The sequence below is a fragment of the Brachyhypopomus gauderio genome, chromosome 16, assembly GCF_052324685.1.
Source record: "Brachyhypopomus gauderio isolate BG-103 chromosome 16, BGAUD_0.2, whole genome shotgun sequence".
Taxonomy (NCBI): Eukaryota; Metazoa; Chordata; class Actinopteri; order Gymnotiformes; family Hypopomidae; genus Brachyhypopomus; species Brachyhypopomus gauderio.
Window position 1 is genome coordinate 19,468,708 of NC_135226.1, and position 22,290 is coordinate 19,490,997.

Sequence of the window (22,290 nt, forward strand, 5' to 3'; positions counted from 1 at the left end):
ATATCATTAAAGATAAATACAACCATATCAATACAAGTCATCCGAGTACATACAAAGTGTAACAGTTAATTACTTTAGTTGATATATATGATTGCAACATAAATGTTTATCTAAGCATTTCGTCCACCAACATTACGTTGATGTGACTGTATGCAATCAACCCCTGGGCCTGAGCAGAGGCGTAGCGCAAAATTCTGGGGCCCCACCGCAAGGAGGCAATGAGGAGGCCCGTGCGTGAGCTAAAATCTCACTGCCTGGCATATGCTTCATAGCTCGCACTTAGTAATATGCAGCGATCTGTATTCAATGTGATAGAATGTGTTGGCTCTGTCTTTTCTGAGCACCACTTTTGTATTTTCTTTTGCTCATCTTTAATTTCTTCACTCACTCCAACCCGATTAGCGTTTTAGTGCCCTAACATCACCCAGGAGGATGACTAAACAACAAACTCGTCCTAAGGCGGGGCCCACCTGTGTTCGGGGCCCCCCCGCAGTGCGTGCCCCTCCCCTACGCCAGTGGGCCTGAGTGCTAAATGTGCTCGCATTACTGACAGGGTGGATATTTTAAAACCGCCATCTATGTCAGGACTAGACATGCATATGTCTTAACATGGTGCAGTCTGACAATAAGTGGACTGTGCCAAATCTATGAAGCAGTTGAATCTGTGAAATAGCAATGTCTCCACCTGCTGACTGCACCATATCTGTGCTGGATCCGTCTGGGCTGAACACTTTGGTGGAGTACAGAGCCAGAGCCTGGAGAGCCACCACCGTGTCCTGATCCAAACACAACAACAACCAGCACTTACACATTTACAACGCAACATGGATTTCTTCTCTGAGTATTCAGGCCCAGTAAATAAATAAAGGGTGTGAAGGAGCCCTGAACTTTATACCTAAGAAGATGATATAGCTCAACACAAACCTACACCATTATGTCCTAGCAGATGAGTGTGGTAAACTATGATTGTCACAATTATAAATTACACCTTGCGTATAAATGCAAGTGGGTGATGGACAAATGCGAAAGCCGCTACCCAAGAACTGCCTGGGGACTTCCACTTCTAAATTATATTTATTATTTTATTTTAAAATAATATTTAGTCTAAATGTTTTAAGGCATGTTTTGATGTATTTAATTATTTCAGGAGAATTTGTAATATATCCTTTCACGTTCTAGTAAGCAAATGCAATAATGTCTAACATTTGCTTTAAGGACTTTTAAATTTGTGCACTTTGCATCTTCACAGGACAGAGGGCAGAAGTGTAAGCATGCATGCAACTTTTTTTCTATGGTCTTTGAAAAAAACATTTTTACATTATACGTTTTACTAATAATTGTTCTTTATAATGTTGTTCTTTAAAATAATTGTTCTTAAAAACAAACAAAATCAGAAAAAAACTCAATTGCAATTGGTTTATTAGTACTTTCATCTTATTGAGCTAAATGACCAGAATATCCCCCAAATCATCCAATATTTCATGTAGCATGTTCAGTAGTTTAAAAGAATATCCACCTCTTTAAGAGATCATTTTGTAGCATTGTCAAAAGAGAGTTCATTTAAAATGGTTAATGATTGATGTGACAGTTTGTACAAACATTTACAGCATTTAGACCCACCATCTTTTTTGGATGATCAACATCTTAATAAGGCTTTTGGACTTGACATAACCTCATTTGAATGATTTCACTTCATGATGGTTGTTAGTGGGAATCATGCAAGCAAATGGCTTTTGATAGTCCATCTCCTCTTCCTCTCTGCCCAGGGACAAAGCAAAGGACCGTAAGTTATCCAGAAAGGTTTCTTTTTGTGAAAAAGTACACACGTATATCATATTACAATATATTGCAATAATATTACATATTGCAGTATCCTCATAATGGCAAAACTTTGATGTGACAGTTTGTATGGTGAAATCAGAGAGAATTATTGACTTTTAATGATATATTTAATGATATACTTAATTATATTTATGCAGAATAGTTTTAACTGTCAAAGTATTTTATCTAGGCTTAATACAACCCACTTAAATTTTCTATTCCATCATGAAACTACTGGGACGGAAGAATTAAATACATTTAAAAGGCATATTCTCTGGTTTTCAAGAAAAACATTTAATTATAAACATTCAAAGGTGGGTAATAGATGAGGGCTAAAAGCTAGAAGGGGTGCATACAACACACATGGATGAGGCAAAGTTGTAGTCATGTTAACAGTCCAAAGTTGCATTGGGCTAAACAAACATCCAAACCAGGGATAAGGCAGAAATTAATCATCTGAAAGAACAGACAAAAAAAGAACAGGGGTGTATCATTGCATAATGTATTTGTGGAGGAGGCAATCTTGTGGAGGCAGCGGGCACTCTTGGGGAGGCAGCGGGCACTCTTGGGGAGGCAGCGAGCACTCTTGGGGAGGAGGCAGCGAGCACTCTTGGGGAGTGAGTGAATGCTCTTTGGGACGGAGTGAGCACTCTTGGGGAGTGAGTGAGCGCTCTTGGGGAGGGAGTGAGCACTCTTGGGGAGTGAGTGAGCGCTCTTGGGGAGGGAGTGAGCACTCTTGGGGAGGGAGCAAGGTGCATGCACAGTGGAGGACTTCTCCATGCTTCTCCATATTGAAATACTAAGAAACAACACAGAGTTTTTTTTTGCATTTTGCGTTTCTTTTCAATGTATTTTCAATGCAAATTATTATTAATCAAATGCACATCGAATCAAAATAGGATTATAAAATTGGTTCTTGTCTGTAGATATTTCCTGGTGACGTTTCCTGCAGTAATAGAGTCTGGCTCTGAGGCTAAACTCTGTATAAGTCTCCTCAAGCCTAATGAGACTCTGGAAATGACCGTCTACCTGATAGACAACAACGAGAACAGAAAACTTCTAGAGGAGAGAGTGGAGGAAGAGTTTCACCGCTGCTCCCACTTCAAGGTCACAGACCACTAAGATCATCATATTTTTACTTTAGGTGTTGATTATTGTTGAAGTTTTGGATGGAGTGCAACACACAGCTTTATCTCTACAGGCTCCAGAGGTTGACGGCCAATCACTGCAGGAGGTCAAAGTTCAAGTGAAAGGTGAAAATTTTGAGATGACAGAGAAAAGCAAAGTCCTGTTCAAATCCTACAATGCACTAACATTTATCCAGACTGATAAACCGATCTACAATCCTGGCCAAACAGGTAATTCAGCCTTCCTGTAATATGTCTCACTACTACCAGTTCACGTATATGGTTTATATGCAAATGCTGCTGAATGCTACTGAATATAAAACATATTTCTGTACCACTGGCCTCTCACAGTGAATTTCAGAGTTGTCACCATGGATTCTAATTTTGTCCCCCTTAAACAAAAGGTAAGAGGAGTCTGTTTCTGTAGCTGAATAATAAGATCAGAATAATGTGGCAGAGATGTAAGTGCAGTGAGTCACTACATTCAGAAAAGCATAATAAGAGTCTAGCTGCCACACATGCTTTTATATGTATTTCTGTTTAATTACATCTGCCAGATTGTTTCTGTCGAAATGACAAAAATACTGATGTACTATTGTGCTCTCCCCTACAGTATAGCCTGTTGACACTGGAGGTAAGATGTTAATTTAAATATTTATGACAGTCCTGTTGAAGTTCTTAACATTATTTGTTATTTCCTTTCTGTTTTAATTTGAATGTGCTGGTATTAAACACAAGTATTGTCTTTTCTTTGGTGGAACCAAACAGGACATTAATAGTAACAGGATTGGTCAGTGGACCAATGTGTCCACGACAGGCCTGATACTGCAGCTTTCACATAAGCTCAATTCAGAGGCTCCTCAGGGCTTCTATAGTTTGAAGGTCAACATTGGTAATAGGCTGACTGAACATAGATTTAAAGTGAAAAAGTACGGTAAGTGACAGCACTGGTTTAGTAGCATTGTTGGTGTGTATGTAATTGATGGTTGATCTATGTAATTTCATGCATTTGCCTTCCAGTTTTACCAAAGTTTGAGGTTACAGTCAAAGTACCAGAACGTCAAAGTGTTAGTGAGGAGGAACTGAAACTAGAGGTTTGTGGAAAGTAAGTGACTATGTCAAACCCTCCACACACACACACACACAGACACACACACACACATGCACGCACGCACGCACGCACACACACACACCTGAAGTTTTATGAATCTGCAATTTTTACTGTACATTTTTAAAAGGTACACCTATGGACAACCAGTTTCTGGCAAAGCACAGGTGCAGATGTGCCGGTCATTACTGACCTATAGTTATTCAGTGGGTGTCACATTGATTTCACCATGTCTTACTGAAACAGTGGAGGTGTGTAAGTCATGATGCATTGAATGTCATTTTTCTTTTATTAATTAAATATTTAGTATTTATAATATAATTTTTATATTTACTCTGTTTGTTTGGTGTATTTTCCTATAGCTCAGTAGGACTGGTTGTGCCTTTCTGACCTTCAACATATCAACTTTCATGAATCCTGAAATGGAAAATAATCTACAAGATTCCCTTCGTATTACAGCCACAGTGACAGAGGAAGGCACAGGTGAGCCATCATCACATCAGTGAGTGAAATATTCACCTTATGTTGAAATATACAGTAGGTTCCACCCAGTTCATGCTAGTTCAGATCCTGCCAATACCAGACCATCTGTTGCTGGGACTCCAGGAGAGTGTAACTGGTCTGTTCTCTTGGTGGGAGTGGTGGCCCTGTTTCTCTACCATTACTGTTTTATCATGTGATGGTAGCAGATCTGGGCATCTGTATGTGCATGTCTACATGGTGTAGTTACTACACTCCTACAATAATGCTCAGTGCTCCTGTGACACTGTGGAAAAGACACGTTGTCTGGCATTATTACAAAGATTTTATTTAATACCATAAACAATATTGTAGCTCCCCCTCCTGTAGCACTGCCATGTCTTTCAGTCAATGACTGTAATAAGTTTCATGTGTTTTTTGTGGAGAAGGTCATGGACATTAGGTCCAGCATTAAGCCAGTGGCAGGTGTTTCCTCTTCTAGCCGCCCACCTTCTCTTACTGTTTTGGATTCCTTTCAGCCTATCAGCTTAGATGCAGCAGTCCGCCAGTCCTTCTCCCCAGCTCCCAACCTTCCTACTAGTACCCTCAACACTCAACTCCTTGGCTTCTTTCTCCCCTCTCTCCTCAGACAAGATACATCAACTTCTGACTTCTAGCAATCCTACTACATGCCCACTGGATCCAATTCCTTCCACTCTTTTCCAGAATATGTCAAGAGAACTCCTTCTGTTCATCTTGGCAATCATCAACAACTCCTTAGTTTTGGGTCATGTGCCTACCGTGTTCAAGATGGCAAGGGTGGTACCAATCCTGAAAAAAGCAACACTTGACACCTCTGACATGAACAACTACAGACCGGTATCACTTCTTTATTTTCTATCATCAGAAACTGCTCGAAGCCTGGGTGTAAAGTTGGACAACGAGCTGTCCTTCTCAACACATGTTTCAAAGCTGACCAGATCCTGCAGATTTCTCCTCTGCAACATACGGAGAATACGACCCTTCCTTTCACAGGAAGCTACTCAAGTGCTTGTCCAGTCTCTAGTAATCTCTAAGCTGGACTACTGCAGTTCCCTACTTGCAGGTCTTCCTCTACGGGTCATCAGACCTCTACAACTAATTCAGAATGCTGCAGCACAACTGGTCTTTAATCTACCCAAGTTCTCACATGTGACTCCTCTGCTACGCTCTCTTCACTGGCTTCCAGTAGCGGCACGCATCAGATATAAAACCTTGATGCTTGCTTACAAAGCCAAAAATGGACTGGCCCCTCCCTACATGATGTCCATGGTCAAAAGCCGATCTGTACAGCGAACACTTAGAACCTCAAGCTTGGCTCGACTTGAAACTCCATGCTTAAAGTCTCATGGAAGACAAAGCTCCAGACTATTCTCCGTTCTGGCTCCAAGATGGTGGAACGATCTTCCATTAGCTGCTAGGACTGCAGAGTCTATTGCTATCTTCAAGCGTAGACTGAAGACTCACCTGTTTGTTGAGTTCTTACCAGAGCACTAACTCAGTTGATACCACTTGCCGTGTTCTTAAATTGTATGTCTGTCTATGGTTATTTGTGCTTCTTGGCAAATGCCTAACTCGCAAAACACTAGGTAATGATATTGACTCCTGTAGTTTAGTAGTGTCTGACTCAATGGTGTCTTGAATTCTGGCCTATCTGTACTATTTCCTAGGATGTATTCTGTGATCAGAAGCAAAGCACTTTGTAAGTCGCTCTGGATAAGAGCGTCTGCTAAATGCCGTAAATGTAAATGTAAAAGTAAATGTAAATAGGTTACGTGACTGGGTGGGCATATCTGGAACAGCACTTGATTGGTTTATTTCTTATCTCACTGGGAGAAGTTTCTCAGTTACGATGGGGGATTACACGTCTGAGGCAACCCCATTAACCTGTGGGGTTCCACAGGGTTCAGTTTTAGGGCCTTTGTTGTTTTCTTTGTACATGTTACCTTTGGGGCAGATTTTAAATAGTTTTAATATTTCCTATCATTTATTTGCTGATGATATTCAGCTTTATTTCTCTTTTAAACCAAGTGAGGTTCATAGTTTGTCTAGGCTATTAGATTGTCTTCGATCAATCAGAGAATGGACCTCAAATAACTTCCTACAGCTAAATGACAACAAGACTGAGGTATTGATCATTGCTCCCGAAAGGCTTAGTCAAACAATTAAGCAAAATCTTGGGCTTCTTTCCTCTGCTGTCCACTCTAGCCTCCGAAATCTGGGAGTTATTTTCGATCAGTCTTTAGCATTTGATTCTCATGTTAAACAGCTGTCAAGATCCTGTTTCTTCCACTTGAGAAATATCAGTAAACTGAGAACTATGGTTTCAACAGCAGATCTAGAGATGCTGATCCATGCGTTTATTTCATCTCACATAGACTACTGTAATGCCTTGTTTTCATCTCTCAGTGTATCAGCTCGTGGACGTTTACAGATAATTCAAAACGCTGCAGCGAGGTTACTGACCAAGTCAAGCAGACGGTCTCACATAACACCCATTTGAAAATCCTTACAGTGGCTTCCTGTTGAATTCAGGATCCAGTTCAAGATTTTAACTTTAACATACAGAGCACTACACAACACAGCTCCTGTGTATGTCGCTGACCTGCTCCACCCGTACACTTCATCGCGATCACTCAGGTCAAACAACCTGAGTTTACTGTCTGTGCCACGCTCATGTCTAAAGACTCGTGGAGACCGAGCGTTTAAGGTGGTTGCTCCAAAACTGTGGAACACACTTCCTCCACATTTAAGATCAGCTGACTCTGTGGATACTTTTAAAAAACAGCTAAAGACTTTCCTTTTTACGCAAGCGTTTAGTTAGTGGTGGAGGTTGCAGCCGTTGACCTTGTGCACTGTATTTTATTTCTGTTTTATAGTGTGTGTTTTTGTGTTTTTTATTTATTTTATTTTATTTTCCGTTGTAAAGCACTTTGTGGCTTGTGCCTGTGAAAAGTGCTATATAAATGAATTTTACTTTTACTTTTTATTATGTCTCTGGGAGGAAGTATTTCAGATGTTGTTCCCTCAGCCCTCCTCTCTCTGTTGGATACTGTTCTTCATATAAGAGGGGAACTGCTATTTTATGCCAGGTGCCATCCTAATATGTACATGGGAATTGATGAAACTGGAGGAAAATTGAATAAATTGGTTATAATCCTACAGAAGAATCAATAATGCTGAACAACTTGCATTGTTCTTAATTTGTTTCTAGAACTTACAATGGAAAAGTCTGAAAATATACAGCTCACTTTTCAAATTGGTAAAGTTGAGTTTCTCGATTTACCAAAAACTTTTGAACATGGGACAGTTGTAAAGGGAAAGGTAGGATTTCTTTGCTTTCAACCCTCCATCATATCCCTTCTACTGACTAATATTTACCATGAAATTTACATTCTGATACTAGAATTTGAAAACAATTGTTTTCTTCACTGGTTAACAGATCAAAGTTACAAACTTCAGTGGAACATTGATTCCCAACAAGAAAGTCTATCTTTTGACTGGTGAAAGGTGGTCATCAAAACTACTTCTTAATCTCACTACAGACATGAATGGAATAGCAAGCTTCTCAATTAAGGCACCTAATGACCCTGAAACACAGATGAAACTGTGGGTATGTTAAAATAAGTTCTCCCTACAGTTTGAGATCAACAGAATACATTGTCCTGCACTGAGACATATTCTTGTTCCATTGTGATCTAGGCAAGTGTCCTTCCAGAAATCCAACATAACACGTACAAAACACCCCATTTTACAACCGGTGAAGCTGACATACAATTGATCCAACCTGCCACACCTTACAGTCCAGTATACAGTGAACTGTTAATTGAAAGTCTAAATGAACCAATAATATGTGCTTCAGAAGTTTCCATAACTATTAAGTACTATATTATTGGGGAAAGCACTGAGACTTTCAGCACTGATATTGTATACATGGTGAGTACAAGCAGAAATATCATATAGAATAAAACACTGACCACTGGATTTATTCTATCCCAACAGCAATAAATGAACGTGTGTTGTCCTCTGTCACAGGTCTTATCTAAAGGAGCTATAGTCCATCATGGGTATGAGAAAATAGAAGTGAAAGACTCTAGTAGGTTGACAGAGGGAAAACTCTCATTTAAACTGTCTGTTGGTTCTGAGCTGGCTCCTGTAGTGCAGGTTCTGGCATACGGTGTCCTACCCAGTGAGAACATCATTGCTGCCAGCAAAACTTTTGATGTGGAAAAATGTTTCAAAAACAAGGTAAACCATTTTGTGTTCTTGAGTTTCAAAGTCATTTAGTTAGTGTCTTTTTCCATCATTAAAAACATTAAACTGTCTGAACTTCCACTGTGGTCTTCTATCAGGTCTTCCTGCAGTTCTCTCCATCTAGAGCAGTTCCTGGGGAGGAGAACTCTCTCCAGCTCTCAGCTCTGCCTGGATCTCTGTGTGGCCTCTGTGCGGTGGATCAGAGTGTGTTCCTCATGGAGTCTGGAGATCGCCTCAACACTGACAAGGTGAAGTTACAATTTACTGAAAATCCAGCACAAGTTACTGTTGTCTGAACAATCCAAACTCATTGTTTTCCCATTCTAAAAACCGGGTTCAGAATAAGTGAAGGTTATGTGCTATGGTAACATACGCTGTGGACCACAAAGGTATCAAAAATATTCATGTACATTACTCATACTTCTGTAAAGGTTGAAGTATCAACTCAAGCTTTTTACTCCAGTGTAAAAGTACCGGTTTCAAAACTACTTATAAATGTAACAGTAATGCAAGGGAAAAATGCCATTAAGGACAAAAGTTTAGGCCTATAATAATGACAAATTAAATTCTACTACTCTAGGTCTTTAATTTGTTGCCAGTGACATCAGTATCAGATTACCCCTACAGTATTGAAGATGAGCAGGACTGCTTGCATGTGCGCCCCCGACGCCAGACTCGAGATGATCATGTTTACAATACCTTAAAGGTAACCCTGAGTGCTTGTGGTGTAATTAGATTGCTAATACACTATATAACACACTAGATAACTGGAAAAACAATAAAAGCATTTTCTTAAATGTTTGAATGGGTTTGTTAAAGTGAATTTAAATCATTAGAAACCTTAATGATCACAAACATAAGTGTTGTGACAATGTACATTTGATCATGACTTATTATCACTTGACAGAGTGTGGGCATAAAGGTGGCAAGTAATTTGGCAATTAGACAACCACGATGTTTGATGTTCAGAGGCGTGCAGTATCATCGTGCCTATCACTATGGTAATGCAATATTATTTCTTAGTAAATAGCTATAGTAAAATGAGCAGCCACATTGCATTTTGTCTTGTGTTTGTGTGTGAGCCTTTTGTCAAATAGCAACTTTTGTCAAAACTGGAGTTCTTGAGTCTGCAACACATTCTGCTGATCCAGTGAATTTCATTTTTGCTCTTTTAAAGTCCCTCCATCCTTGTGAATGAGGTCTGAAGTGTCCCTGGGATTTTACCCTTAGAGTAATTCACATGGGGAGAACCCCATCAACGATTGTGCTCCATCTCACAAGGAATATAACAGAGGTCATATCAAATGTCAGTTCCTACCACCATCATGTATGAACGAATGACATTATATTTATAGAGATAGCCTTTCAAAATAGCCAAGGTCGTTTTACCATTAACACACACAGCTTTTCAGTCCAGTCACATGGCGGTGAGAAGCAGCAGTTGCCTGGTTTGAGCATTGTCCCTTCCAAAGCTGAAACCTGTGCTACAGGCTTGCACAACTGATGAAGGGCCTCTGTCTAAAACGTCATGTTTCTCTGAAAAACTTGTGTACTTCATTTCAGTTTTTAAAATGTCAGTTATTGTGCTCTGCTCATGAATCCCTCATGGGGATTTAATTGGGCCACTCTCGGGTCACACAAGGGAAATATTTTAATAAAATACAAATATGAAACTTTCAAGATATAAAATACATATTACTGCAAGATTTAAAAAAATGGTTGATAAGTGAAACATAATTTTATATATTCTAATTGCTTTTGCTCTTACTGATTTTCAGTAGCATATATTCAAAGGGGAGAAATTGCAAACAATGTCGTCATGGCCCATAATCAAGTCAGATTTAAGCCACTTGGTCAAGCTTCTATTGCAGCACCTGTTGAAACAGTTCGCAAGTTCTTCCCAGAAACATGGATATGGCAACTTGCTGAAGTTGGGTTCGTGAATTACCATATTAATTCATGGTGTTCATTTACTGTTGTGTATTTATATATTTCTGCTATGGTCCCCATTTTGGTATGGGCACCAGACTTTGTTTTCAGTAGCTTATATAGAACCAGCCTTTATTGTATTTTGTGTGTCCTATAAGTTCACATATGGCACATTGAAATACACTCAACACAATGTCTTGATTGTGATTTTCTTATTCAACAGGGATTCTGGAACTGCACAGATTCCCATCACTGTCCCAGACACCATCACCACTTGGGAGACAGAGGCTTTCTGCGTGTCCCCTAAGGGTCTGGGACTTGCTCCTCCTGCTGAGCTCACTGTCTTCCAGCCCTTCTTCCTGGAACTCTCACTACCCTACTCCATCATCCGGGGAGAGGTCTTTGAGCTCAAGGCCACGGTCTTCAACTACCTCCCCAGATGTATTATGGTACTGAAAGGTCATGAATGAGATCTTTAACAGTCTTTCATCAACTGATATGTACAGCAAACCAATCCCCTGTGCTTCACATACAGGTTAAAGTGACCCCAGCCCCTTCCACACACTACACACTGAAAGCCTCCTCTGATGATCAGTATTCATCCTGTTTGTGTGCAAATGGTAGGAAGACTTTCAAATGGACTCTGATTCCATCTGTGCTTGGTGAGTTCCAAATCCACAACATCTGACACATTTACACGTCTTATATGACATGTTGTTTTAAATGGCAACAAACATTTCCACATTATGTTACAGGAGTCATGAATGTGACTGTCAGTGCAGAGGCTGAACAGTCTCAGACTGTGTGTGACAATGAGGTTGTCAGCGTCCCAGAGAGAGGCCGTATTGATACAGTCACACGAAGCCTGATTGTACAGGTTGGTCTCTGGAAAATGCCAGAAAATATGTCTATAGGGTTTGCACACTGTTGGTTATTATTATTGTGACTTCATACGATATATTTTCTATTTAGGCTGAAGGAAGTGAAAAGATGAAGAGCCACAGCTGGCTGCTGTGTCCACAGGGTTAGTGTGGCACACTGAACCACTGATTTACATCCTTACTGTTCTCACTGATGATTTAGTTTTAAGGGATGTATGTACTATGTTGTTAAATAAAGATGGAGCTGACTTCTATCCTCTGGTTCACAGGGAACAGTGTTTCAGAGGAGCTGGAACTGAGTGTCCCTGAAGATGTAATAGAGGGATCAGCAAAGGCTTCTGTTTCAGTGCTTGGTAAGACACATAAAGAAATCAAAAAATTGTAACTGACAGATTTCGGGTAACTGACATTGTGCACAATTTCAAGGAAAAAGTGCTAAATGATCCTTCATAGACAAACAAAAAAAGCATACCTAGACCTAGGGCCTGGTGGCGAGCCCCAAATTGTAAGATTTTGAAACCATTGTCTAGATTTGTAGCTCATAGCCATGAGGGTTCATAAACATCAGTATAAATGTATTTAGCCCTCAGAGTTCTGCTGCTGAAATGTAATCGAATCCATCCATCCATCCATCCATCCATCCATCCATTCTCATCCGCTTATCTGGGTCCAGGTTTCCCTCTCCCCAGCCACCTCCTCTAGATATTCTGGGGGGATACAGAGGCATTCCCAGGACAGCAGAGAGATATAATCTCTCCAGTGTGTCCTGGGTCTTTACCGGGGTTTCCTCCCTGTTGCCCAGAGTGCCTCTATAGGGAGACGCCCAGGTGACATCCGGACCAGATGCTTAAACCACCTCAACTGGCTCCACCTCAACTGGCTGCACTCTGGAGGTGCAGCGACTCTGCTCCGAGCCTCTCCCGAATGACCATGCTCCGTACCTCATCTCTAAGGCAGAGCCTGGACACCCTGCAGAGAAAACTCATTTCAGCCGCTTGTATTCGCGATCTCATTTTTTCTGTCACTACCCAGAGCTCATGACCATAGGTAAGAGTGAGAACATATATTACTTATTTGACCAGTAAATAAAGAGCTTTGCCTTTTGGCTCAGCTCTCTCTCCACCACAACAGTCCGGTACAGCATCCGCAATACTGAAGCCGCAACACCGGTCCGCAACACCGATCCGTCTGTCAATCTCTCGTTCCATACTTCCGTCACTCGTGAACAAGAACCCGAGATACTTGAACTCCTCCACTTGAGGCAAGGGCTCACTCCCGACCCAGAGAGGGCACTCCACCCTTGAGTACCATGGTCACAGTTTAAGAGGTGCTGATTCTCATCCCGGCCACCTCGCACTCTGCTGCAAACTGATCCAGCAAGAGCTGTAGGTCTCAGCTCAATGATGCCAACAGGACCACATCATCAAAAGTAGATGTGGAATCCTAAGGCCACCAAACCTCATCCACTTGGCTACGCCAGGAAATTCTGTCCACTGCTCCCCGATGTACATGCAATGTTGCAAAGACATGTCAGCCAGGACAGTCCCACAACATCCAGAGCCTTAAGGAACTCAAGACGGATCTCTCCCACACCCAGAGCCTTGCCACCAAGGAGTTTCACAACTACCCTAGTCATATCGGCCCGAGAGATGGGCAAACCCCTGTCCGAGTCCTCCAGTTCTGCTTCCTCTGTGGAAGGCGTGATGGTGGGATTGAGAAGATCCTCGAAATATTCCTTCCACTGCCTAATGTCATCCCCAGTCGAGGTCAGCAGATTCCCAGCCCCACTGTATACAGTGTTGGTCAGGACCCGCTTTCCCCTCCTGAGTTGCCTGATGGTTTGCCAGAATCTTCTCGGAGCCGATTGAAAGTCACTTTCCATGGTCTCACCAAACTCTTCCCACACCTGAGTTTTTGGATCTGTGACAGACAAAGCCGCAATCCACTTGGCCCTCCTGTACCCGTCTGCTGTCTCCGGAGTCCCACAAGCTAATCAGGCCCGATAGGACTCTTTCTTCAGCATGACGTCCTCCCTTACCGGAGGTGTCCACCACTGGGTTCAGGCATTGCCGCCACGACAGGCACCGACAACCTTGCGGCCACAGCTTCGGTCTGCCGCATTGATAATGGAGACACAGAACAAAGTCCACTCGGACTCAATGTCTCCGGACTCCCTCGGGATGCGGTCAAAGCTCTGCCGGATGTGGGAGTTAAAGACCTTTCTTTTTTTAAAAATAATTTTATTTATAGATTTTCTTTGAGAGACAACATTACAAAAAACAAACGCTTTCAGCAGTCCCCCCCACCCCCAAAGCAATGCATAGAACATCACCTGAGTGTATATAAAATGTACATATAAATTAACGTATGCATGTCGTACGACACCTGTAACTATGCTAACACATTCACAAGCATCTATCCGAATGCAATTATACACACACAAAATGAATATACAAAAAGGAGAAGAAAAAAGGAAAAAAAGGGACTGGAAGAAATATGACCTACACACATAAGTAAACTCTTTATCTGCTGTGTTTCTTCTTAACCAGAGATTATACCAAATGTCTCAGACTAATTGAGTATCACTAAAAACTTGTTTACCATACATATGAATAAGAAGAATTCCCCAACCCAAAGGTGCAGGGAAGCAACCCGCTTGTCTACTGATGAAAACCCCAACACACAGGCAGCGAGCCAGGGAGCTATAAGTAAGCCAAGTCCAGCCATCTGCCTTTCACCCTGGGCAACTCAAAAAAAAATCCAGCCTCTCTCGAGATGAATGGTTCCAGAACCCAAACTGTGTGTTGAGGTGAGCCCAACCATATCAAGTTGAGATCTCTCAGCCTCAAACCAGCTCTGGCTCCAACCAGAGACGTTATGTTCCATGTCCCCAGCTTCAGTAACTAAGGATTGGTATACCAAGGGCCCTGCCTTCAGCCACTGCACAATCCACAATGCACCGAACCCCTGGTACTACCTCTCCCATAGGTGGTGGGCCCATGGGAGAGTGAACCCACGTGTCTCCTTCGGGCTGTGCCCAGCCGGGCCCATGGGTAGAAACCTGGCCACCAGGCGCTCACCAAGGAGTCCCTCCCCCAGGCCTGGCTCCATGGTCACCTGTAGATTACTGTTTGAAGACCTTAGAGACCTGACTGGCACATATCTAACAATTATTTAACTAAGGTAAAGAGGAGCAAGACCATCACCAGAACCAAAAAATCTATTCTAACACTGACAGGTAACCAGTGCAGTGAGGGAAATGCAGGTGTAATATGATCCCTCTTTCTCCTGCGGGTCAGGACCCTTGCAGAACCTTTCTGAACTCGCTGTAGGTGTGAAATAGAGTTCTGGGAAAGTAGACAAAACGGCATTACAATAATCTAGCATCGATGTGATAAATGCATGGACAAGTTTCTCACCATCAGCAGGAGAGAGCATGTCTCAGAGCATAGTTATATTTTATGATGTAGAATTTAAAGCTGAGATCATTATCAAAAGTTATGCTCAAGTTCTTAACACATTGTTTGACCTTCAGATTCATATTATTTAAATATGTCTTAACATAATTTCTTTGTGACTCACTACCTTGTTTTTCTCTTTAATTACATGCAAAATATTGTTAGACATCCATGCATGTGTATCACCTATGCACTCAACCAGTGAGCTAATTGATTTTTTAGTGCTTTAGGTTCTAAATGTAAAGTTGGGTGTCATCTGCATACTGATGATAACTAATATCACGTTTGTTAATGATAGGGGTAACTGAAGCATATAGAGGTTGAACAGTAAAGGCCCAAGAATTGATCCTTGGGGTACCCTGCAAGTTATTTTTCGATGTGTGAAGAAAGACATACCTAATGCAATATAATAATTGCTTGGAAACTAGATAGAAAAGTGTTATGTTCAAACAACCTTTTTCGGGTTGTTTGAACATAATCAATCAACTGGGTTGACAAAACATTTTGAATGATTTTGCCATGAAAAAAGGTTAGATATAGGTCGAAAAAGAGAATTGTGGGATGGTGTAATTACACAATGCTCCCGCAAAATTACAGAAGCTTTAGAGTTATTACTTTTTAAAAATCTACACATTGGTCAATAAATAAAAAAAACCAAGGACACACTAGTGACACTAGTGACGCTTATTTGGTGTTACTTTGTATTTATAGAGTGGTATGGATAAGAACGTCAGTATTTCTGTTTGGTCTGCAGGAGACATCCTGGGTCGTGCGCTAAAGAACCTGGACGGACTGCTCAGGATGCCATACGGCTGTGGAGAACAAAACATTGCTGTCCTCTCCCCCAATATCTACATTCTGCAGTACCTGGAGAACACTGGGCAGCTCACTGCAGCGATCCGTGAGAGGGCTACTGAGTTCCTCAAGAGCGGTGAGAGAACGTCTTCATGAAGGGGCTGTTCATGGGCCACTAGACCTCCAGAATAGACTCTGGACGAAATGACCAGGATAAAAACCATTTCCCTTTACCCAGGATACCAGAGGCAGCTTAACTACAAGCATCACAGTGGTGCATACAGCACATTTGGCAGAGGAGAAGGAAATTCATGGTCAGATGTTCCTACAGCAGTTTGACTGTTTCTCAAATGATTAGTAAACCAAAACCTTTGTTGTTAAATGAATATATCATACATATGAACATGTGGTACAAATTTCCTGCAGGTTAACTGCTTTTGTCTTGAGGACCTTTGGCCAAGCACAACGTTACATCTTTATTGATCCCCAAAATATTAACAGTGCAAATAATTGGCTGATAGGTAAACAGAGACAAGATGGTTGTTTTATGAGTCAAGGGAGACTGTTCAACAACAGAATGAAGGTATGGGATTGGGTGTGGCTGGGACAGTGCAGACCACAATACATGTTTCTGCAGGAATTTTAATGTTAATCTGTATCTATTTTGAGATTTAATCCAATGTATTTTAGGGTGGTGTTAATGATGATGTTACCATGACAGCATACATCACTGCATCAATGCTTGAACTGGGAAATACAGTACAGGTAAGAGCACCAATGCTGTAAATTGCTGTACATTACACATACATGTTAATTATACACATGTAATCAATTAGATAGTATATGCAATTAGATTGCATTTCCATTAGACAGTATAGTCAGTTAGACTGTGTTTCAGTTACACATTATATTCCTTTAGGCTGTGTTTCAATTAGACAGTATGTTCAGTGTGATTCCAGGTCTTTCTGTTTCTCACTACATCTGATCAGGTGTGGAGTGGGGGATTTAGGTTTTTAGAGTATGTGCAGGCACTTTGATGGATTTTGTGCAAGGTCGGTTCCTACCCTGCGCTGCTGGGACAGGTTCTGTGACCCCAAATTAAGATTTACAAGAAAAGTAAATTTATATTTTGTTTGCAGGATCCTGCTGTGAGTGGAGGATTGAGATGCTTAAAGTCCACTGTTGGTAACCTGACAAACACCTACACCACTGCCCTGCTGGCCTACACGTTCAGTCTGGCTGGAGAGAGTGACGCTCGAGATCAGTTACTGAAAGAGCTGCACAGTGTTGCCATTACAGGAGGTGTGTGGTGAATTATGTCTGTAGTTACAGGAGGTGTGTGGTGAATTATGTCTGTAGTTACAGGAGGGGTGTGGTGAATTATGTCTGTAGTTACAGGAGGTGTGGAGTGAATTATGTCTGTCATTACAGGGTGTGGGGTGAATTATGTCTGTCCTTCAAGAGTCACTTTTTCAGTGGTTTTGATTTTGTTCAAAAGAAGCTCTCTCGACTTTCAAGTTGTTTATATATTTATTTATGCATCTACTTATTTTTATGTGAACTGTAATTACCTGTGTAGTTAATTCTGCAAATGGACGTGTGTCTGATGTAGCTGAGGCTCAGTTTAGACTCAATTGTTATCAAACATTTAAAATTGATTAAGCATTTTACATATTTGTTACTGTAAACCAAGGTATATTCAACATTGAGAAAACGTGTTGAGAAAAATGACTATGTGGGCTCCATTTGAGATTTTCCCAGATTATCTTAATAAAGTAATGTAAAGTTCAAACTTCGCAGTCAACGTACTTCTCACAGTTTAAAAGTCATTTGTCATATTATAGCAAGACAATTTTTGCACTATATTCTTAATCATGGGCTTATGTTTTTTCTAATGTCTAAGCACACTTGCTTGTGTAACTAATTATTTCTTGTACACATTTAATTCCAGACGGTCGTCTTCACTGGTCTCAGTCAGCGTTCGATGATTCAGACTCCTTATCAGTGGAGATCAGTTCATACGTGCTGCTCGCTGTTCTCACTACAAATCAGCTCTCTGCTGCTGACCTGGGCTACGCCAACAGGATCGTCAGCTGGCTGGTGAAGCAGCAGAATCCATACGGAGGCTTCTCCTCCACCCAGGTATGAAGTACAGGGCTCCATCTCACTCTTTATGAAGAAATCGATGTTGCGTTGTAAATGTGTAAGTGCTGGTTGTTGTTGTGTTTGGATCAGGACACGGTGGTGGCCCTCCAGGCTCTGGCTCTGTACTCCACCAAAGTGTTCAGCCCAGATGGCTCCAGCACAGTTACAGTGCAGTCAGCAGGTGGAGAAAAACACCAGTTTGATGTCCACCAGAACAACAAGTTATTGTACCAGGAGAGACCTCTGCAGGATGTCCCTGGCAAATACAGCATTGAAGTTAAAGGATCCACCTGTGTGTCTGTGCAGGTCAGTGTGTTTATTGTGCTCCAACATTGTGAATTTAGAAAGGATTGAGTATTTTTGCAAGATTTTAGTGTTTTAGATTTTTAGACTTTTTGTGGGTCTTATTGCAATTCAGGAAAAAAGCATTTGTTCTGTAACATTTAGCTCCGCCCCCTTTGTGGGTATCCTGCCTTCTTTCCTTCCTTAGTTTTCCTTTGGTTGAATTGTTATGATTTGTCACGTCCCTTTTGTTAATCCCTGCCCAATGTTATTCCTATCAGCTGTTTTAAGTTATTTGGGTTGTGATTAGTTTGTAACATAGTCCGTGTGAGTTGCTTTCCTTGTGGGTCTATTTTGTTAGGTTGGTTCATGTCGTGAGTGTCTGTTATCTCGTTCTCGTGCCTCCTTATTATTCTAGTTTCCAGTTATGATTAGTCTTGTTTCGAGTTGTCAATGTCTGTTTGAGCTTCTAGTTTGTATCTCTGTGTCATCTTTAGTTCATTCAGGTTGCTTATTGAGTTTCCTACGTTGGTATAATTAAATGCTTTTCTAGTCTGGTCTATGCTGTTTACTTGTCCTCCGTATGTACTATGTCTTTTTGGTTTAGTTGTAATGTCTTCAGTCTCGCCTGTGTTTGGTTGTTCTCTCTTTATGATATTTATACTTAGTTAAGCTTTTGCGATGTTCTCCGTATGTCTTGCATATCAGTTCTGTTAGACATTGTGATCCGAATTTGTTACTTTTCTATTACTGTTGTAGGGTTTTTTTTTATGCTACATCAATATGCTGTGCCGAAATCGTGACCTACGTGTTGGCAAGGTTGAGGTCACAGGTGTTAGTCCCGCCTCTAAATGACTAAATGTAGTTCTCTGCAGCGATTGTGTCCGCTTCCTGACTCTGCATCGTTACATGTACACAGTGCACAGGTTATCTCTATCAGCTCAAAGACTCAAAACGCCACAACAATTTTGAAACAAACAAAAGATAAAAACCTCACGATAATATGCAAGAACACAATTATGTGAATACAAAACATTACCAGAAAAGGAAAAAAAAACGAAACAACTTAGTATTTGTAGAAACAATTAAAAACCTAAATCTCTTAGAGTTGCTGATGTCACTGTGTGGGTAACTGTAGGTGAACTCTCTGACCCCATCTTACAGATGGCCCTTTTCTACAACATCCCCACACCTACTGAAACCAGCACACTGAGCATCACGGCTAAGGCTGAAGGAAACTGCACAAAATCATTTGGACACATTCTCTCCATAAACTTCACTGTCTCGTAAGGATGAATTTGTAATAAAATGTCATCTAATGAAAGCAAATTGGGGAAAAATCACAACGAGTCTGTTCATCCATTTATGATCTTGTCCTTGTACCGAAACAAAAATGTAATCACTAGTGCTTTTTGCCCTTCAGATATAACGGGACATTACCCAGCAGCAACATGGTCATAGTGGATATTAAACTCTTATCTGGGTTCACAGCTGATCCCAGTGAAGTAAGTGGCACTGATGTTGCTTACATGTATATTTAAATTTTTTCAGCTACTTAATGTTCGTCCATTGTGAAGTAATTAGTTTTTTCTCTCAGCTACAATATAGCCCACTTGTGGAACGGGTTGACTCCAAAGATGACCATGTTATCATGTATTTAAAAGAGGTGAGACACAATCACAGTTCAATAATCATCAACTGACTTACAGTTCAATCTATGTATCTATACATAGGGTGAATTGATACCGGGCGGGGTGTAAAATGGACACAAATTAAGTATTATATCGCGATCGAATTATATCGCCAGAGTGAACTAGTAACTCATTGAGTCATAGATATGGATCAGAGGTAAATAAACTAGATTTTTTTTTTCGCCGTGAAAAATCGGAAGTGGCGTGAGAGCGTGTGAAGACGGTCAAATGCGTGTGTCTCATACTCAATGCGTGAGAGTTGGCAACCCTGTAGATGGATAGATACATAGATATGCAGAAGATCCATTGTGTTATGGTTAAAGATGTAGAGGCAAAAATGTTTTTTTGGTAGTATGCACAGTTTCAGATGGAAACTCGCTCACTGTCTGGTGTTTTTTAACAGGTTCCAAGAAAAACTCCCATGAATTATCAACTACACATAAAACAGATGCTTCAAGTTAAAAACCTCAAACCAGCTGTGATCAAAGTTTATGATTACTACCAAACAAGTAAGGTTTTGATGATGTGGTCAAAATGCTTCAGCTTCATTTCTGTGTTTGTATTAGTGATATGTAACACGTATGTCGTCCAGGTGACCAGTCTGAGACGGAGTTCTCCTACCCCTGCACATGAGTTATCACACCTGCAGCCCCATGGCGTCTGCCGCAGGACACACGGATTTGTGATCAACGCAGATTTAGTCTTTAATCAGCAACAACCAAATAAGATCATATTAAAATAAATATCAATATACCCAAATAGAGGCTTTTTCTGATCAATGTTCCGTTTCTCAAACGTTTCCGTTTTCTCAAGTTATGGCATCAGTTGATGAGGGCAAGTGAACAAGCTTAACAAATGAGATACCGTAAACAGTATTGGAACTGAATCAGGCTGTTACGGTGAGGGAGGCAGGCACGATGAGGCAAATATAGTGTAACACATGCACGTTTAATATGCTCACAGTGAAGTTCAGCCGGATAGCGCACAGAGCTTTGACATCAAACATAAAACTTACACGGGCTTCGGACAAAGACAAGCACGGGACATTGCGCGAACGCACATTAAATAGACGAACTACACAAACCCCAGTGATCACGAGACGAGCCAGAGGTGAGACCTATGAACACGCTCACTTACAATTCACACCCACGGAAATACATATACGGACATAAAAGGACAAGTACCCGTCGCTGCAGAATCAAAAGTCCAGAGGGTGGAGCTGGATCTAGATCCAACTCCTCCCACCGTCCATAGATTCTTTTGGTCGGTCCAGGGGGTGGGCGGAGCTGCATCTAATCCAACTCCTCCTACGTGTCGCTTATGTTTTCTGACCAGGAAATAGAAATCCAATAAATTCACCCTTTTACCGTTTAAAGATCAAAATGTTATTTGAATGTTATTTAAATAACACAATACACGTTTTTTAAGTTTACAAGAAAACGTAAAGTGGACAAGAATAATGATCTGTGATTGCCAACATAATAAAGTACAGTACATTTCTTATATGTGTAAAACGTACTTTTACGGAACCAGTACTCTTACCGGTTCTTGGGCCGTGGGTCAATCCAGGTGGCGATTTCGGTAGCGAGATAAGTGTGGAAATATAACAGGGGGACTGAAGAATGGATTTCAACGTATTTCACTTTAATCAAGAACAACTGGGAGGCTAGTAGTAATGGCTACCGGCTAGTCCGGGTCTCCGTCCTCACTCTCCCGCTCACACACTTGTCCAACCCTCTCTCTAACTCCTCCCACTTCAACATCACTCTAACTCCCCTCTAGAGGCTACAAGGCACTCTACAAATTTATGAACATATAGAACAGGTTACATCATACCATTATTGCTCTTACATATACTCCCTTTCCTAACAAGAAATGTCCACATTTCTGCACTGAAAGTGCTGAGAAAACAAATGGTGAGAGCAAGAAAAAAAAAAAAAAAGAAAAACCAAAAAAAACAATAGCAATACCAACAGCATACGTCCATATAAACAAAACACAGAGCAATACAAAGTACATTCTGAACAAAATGAGTCCCACTGCTGCAGGATGTCAGCAGGAACAATACAGTGTGTGAACTGATGTACAATCAGTAGAGTTCATAGTCTTTGAGGTGCATCGGAGCTCTGCGCTGGCGGCGAAGGGGGCCACTAGTGTGTATGGCTAGGTTTGGGGAGGGAGCACGGACGTAATTTGGGGGGGGGGACTGGGGGGACATGTCCCCCCCACTTTTTCAAAAGCCGGTTTTGGTCCCCCCCAGTTTTTACGGTTAAAACCAAATATTTAAATAGCGACGAATCC

At 41.2% G+C, this 22,290-nt stretch overlaps 1 protein-coding gene across 1 annotated transcript; it reads left to right on the forward strand.

Annotated features, from left to right (window-relative positions):
- The first annotated feature begins 1,697 nt into the window (after positions 1-1,697).
- On the forward strand, positions 1,698-20,696 carry LOC143477999 (alpha-2-macroglobulin-like). The gene is made up of 34 exons (XM_076976909.1): positions 1,698-1,783; positions 2,748-2,928; positions 3,023-3,179; positions 3,300-3,352; positions 3,562-3,582; positions 3,717-3,882; positions 3,969-4,053; positions 4,187-4,307; positions 4,419-4,539; positions 7,769-7,878; positions 7,997-8,167; positions 8,257-8,490; positions 8,590-8,802; positions 8,907-9,056; positions 9,389-9,514; positions 9,716-9,809; positions 10,587-10,743; positions 10,961-11,186; positions 11,273-11,399; positions 11,493-11,614; positions 11,710-11,761; positions 11,888-11,971; positions 15,831-16,007; positions 16,110-16,185; positions 16,298-16,454; positions 16,562-16,636; positions 17,011-17,173; positions 17,823-18,013; positions 18,107-18,322; positions 19,463-19,584; positions 19,722-19,803; positions 19,896-19,964; positions 20,393-20,498; positions 20,582-20,696. The coding sequence occupies exons 1-34, from the start codon at positions 1,698-1,700 to the stop codon at positions 20,620-20,622; spliced, it is 4,332 nt and encodes a 1,443-aa protein (XP_076833024.1). The 3' UTR covers positions 20,623-20,696.
- Positions 20,697-22,290: the final 1,594 nt, after the last annotated feature.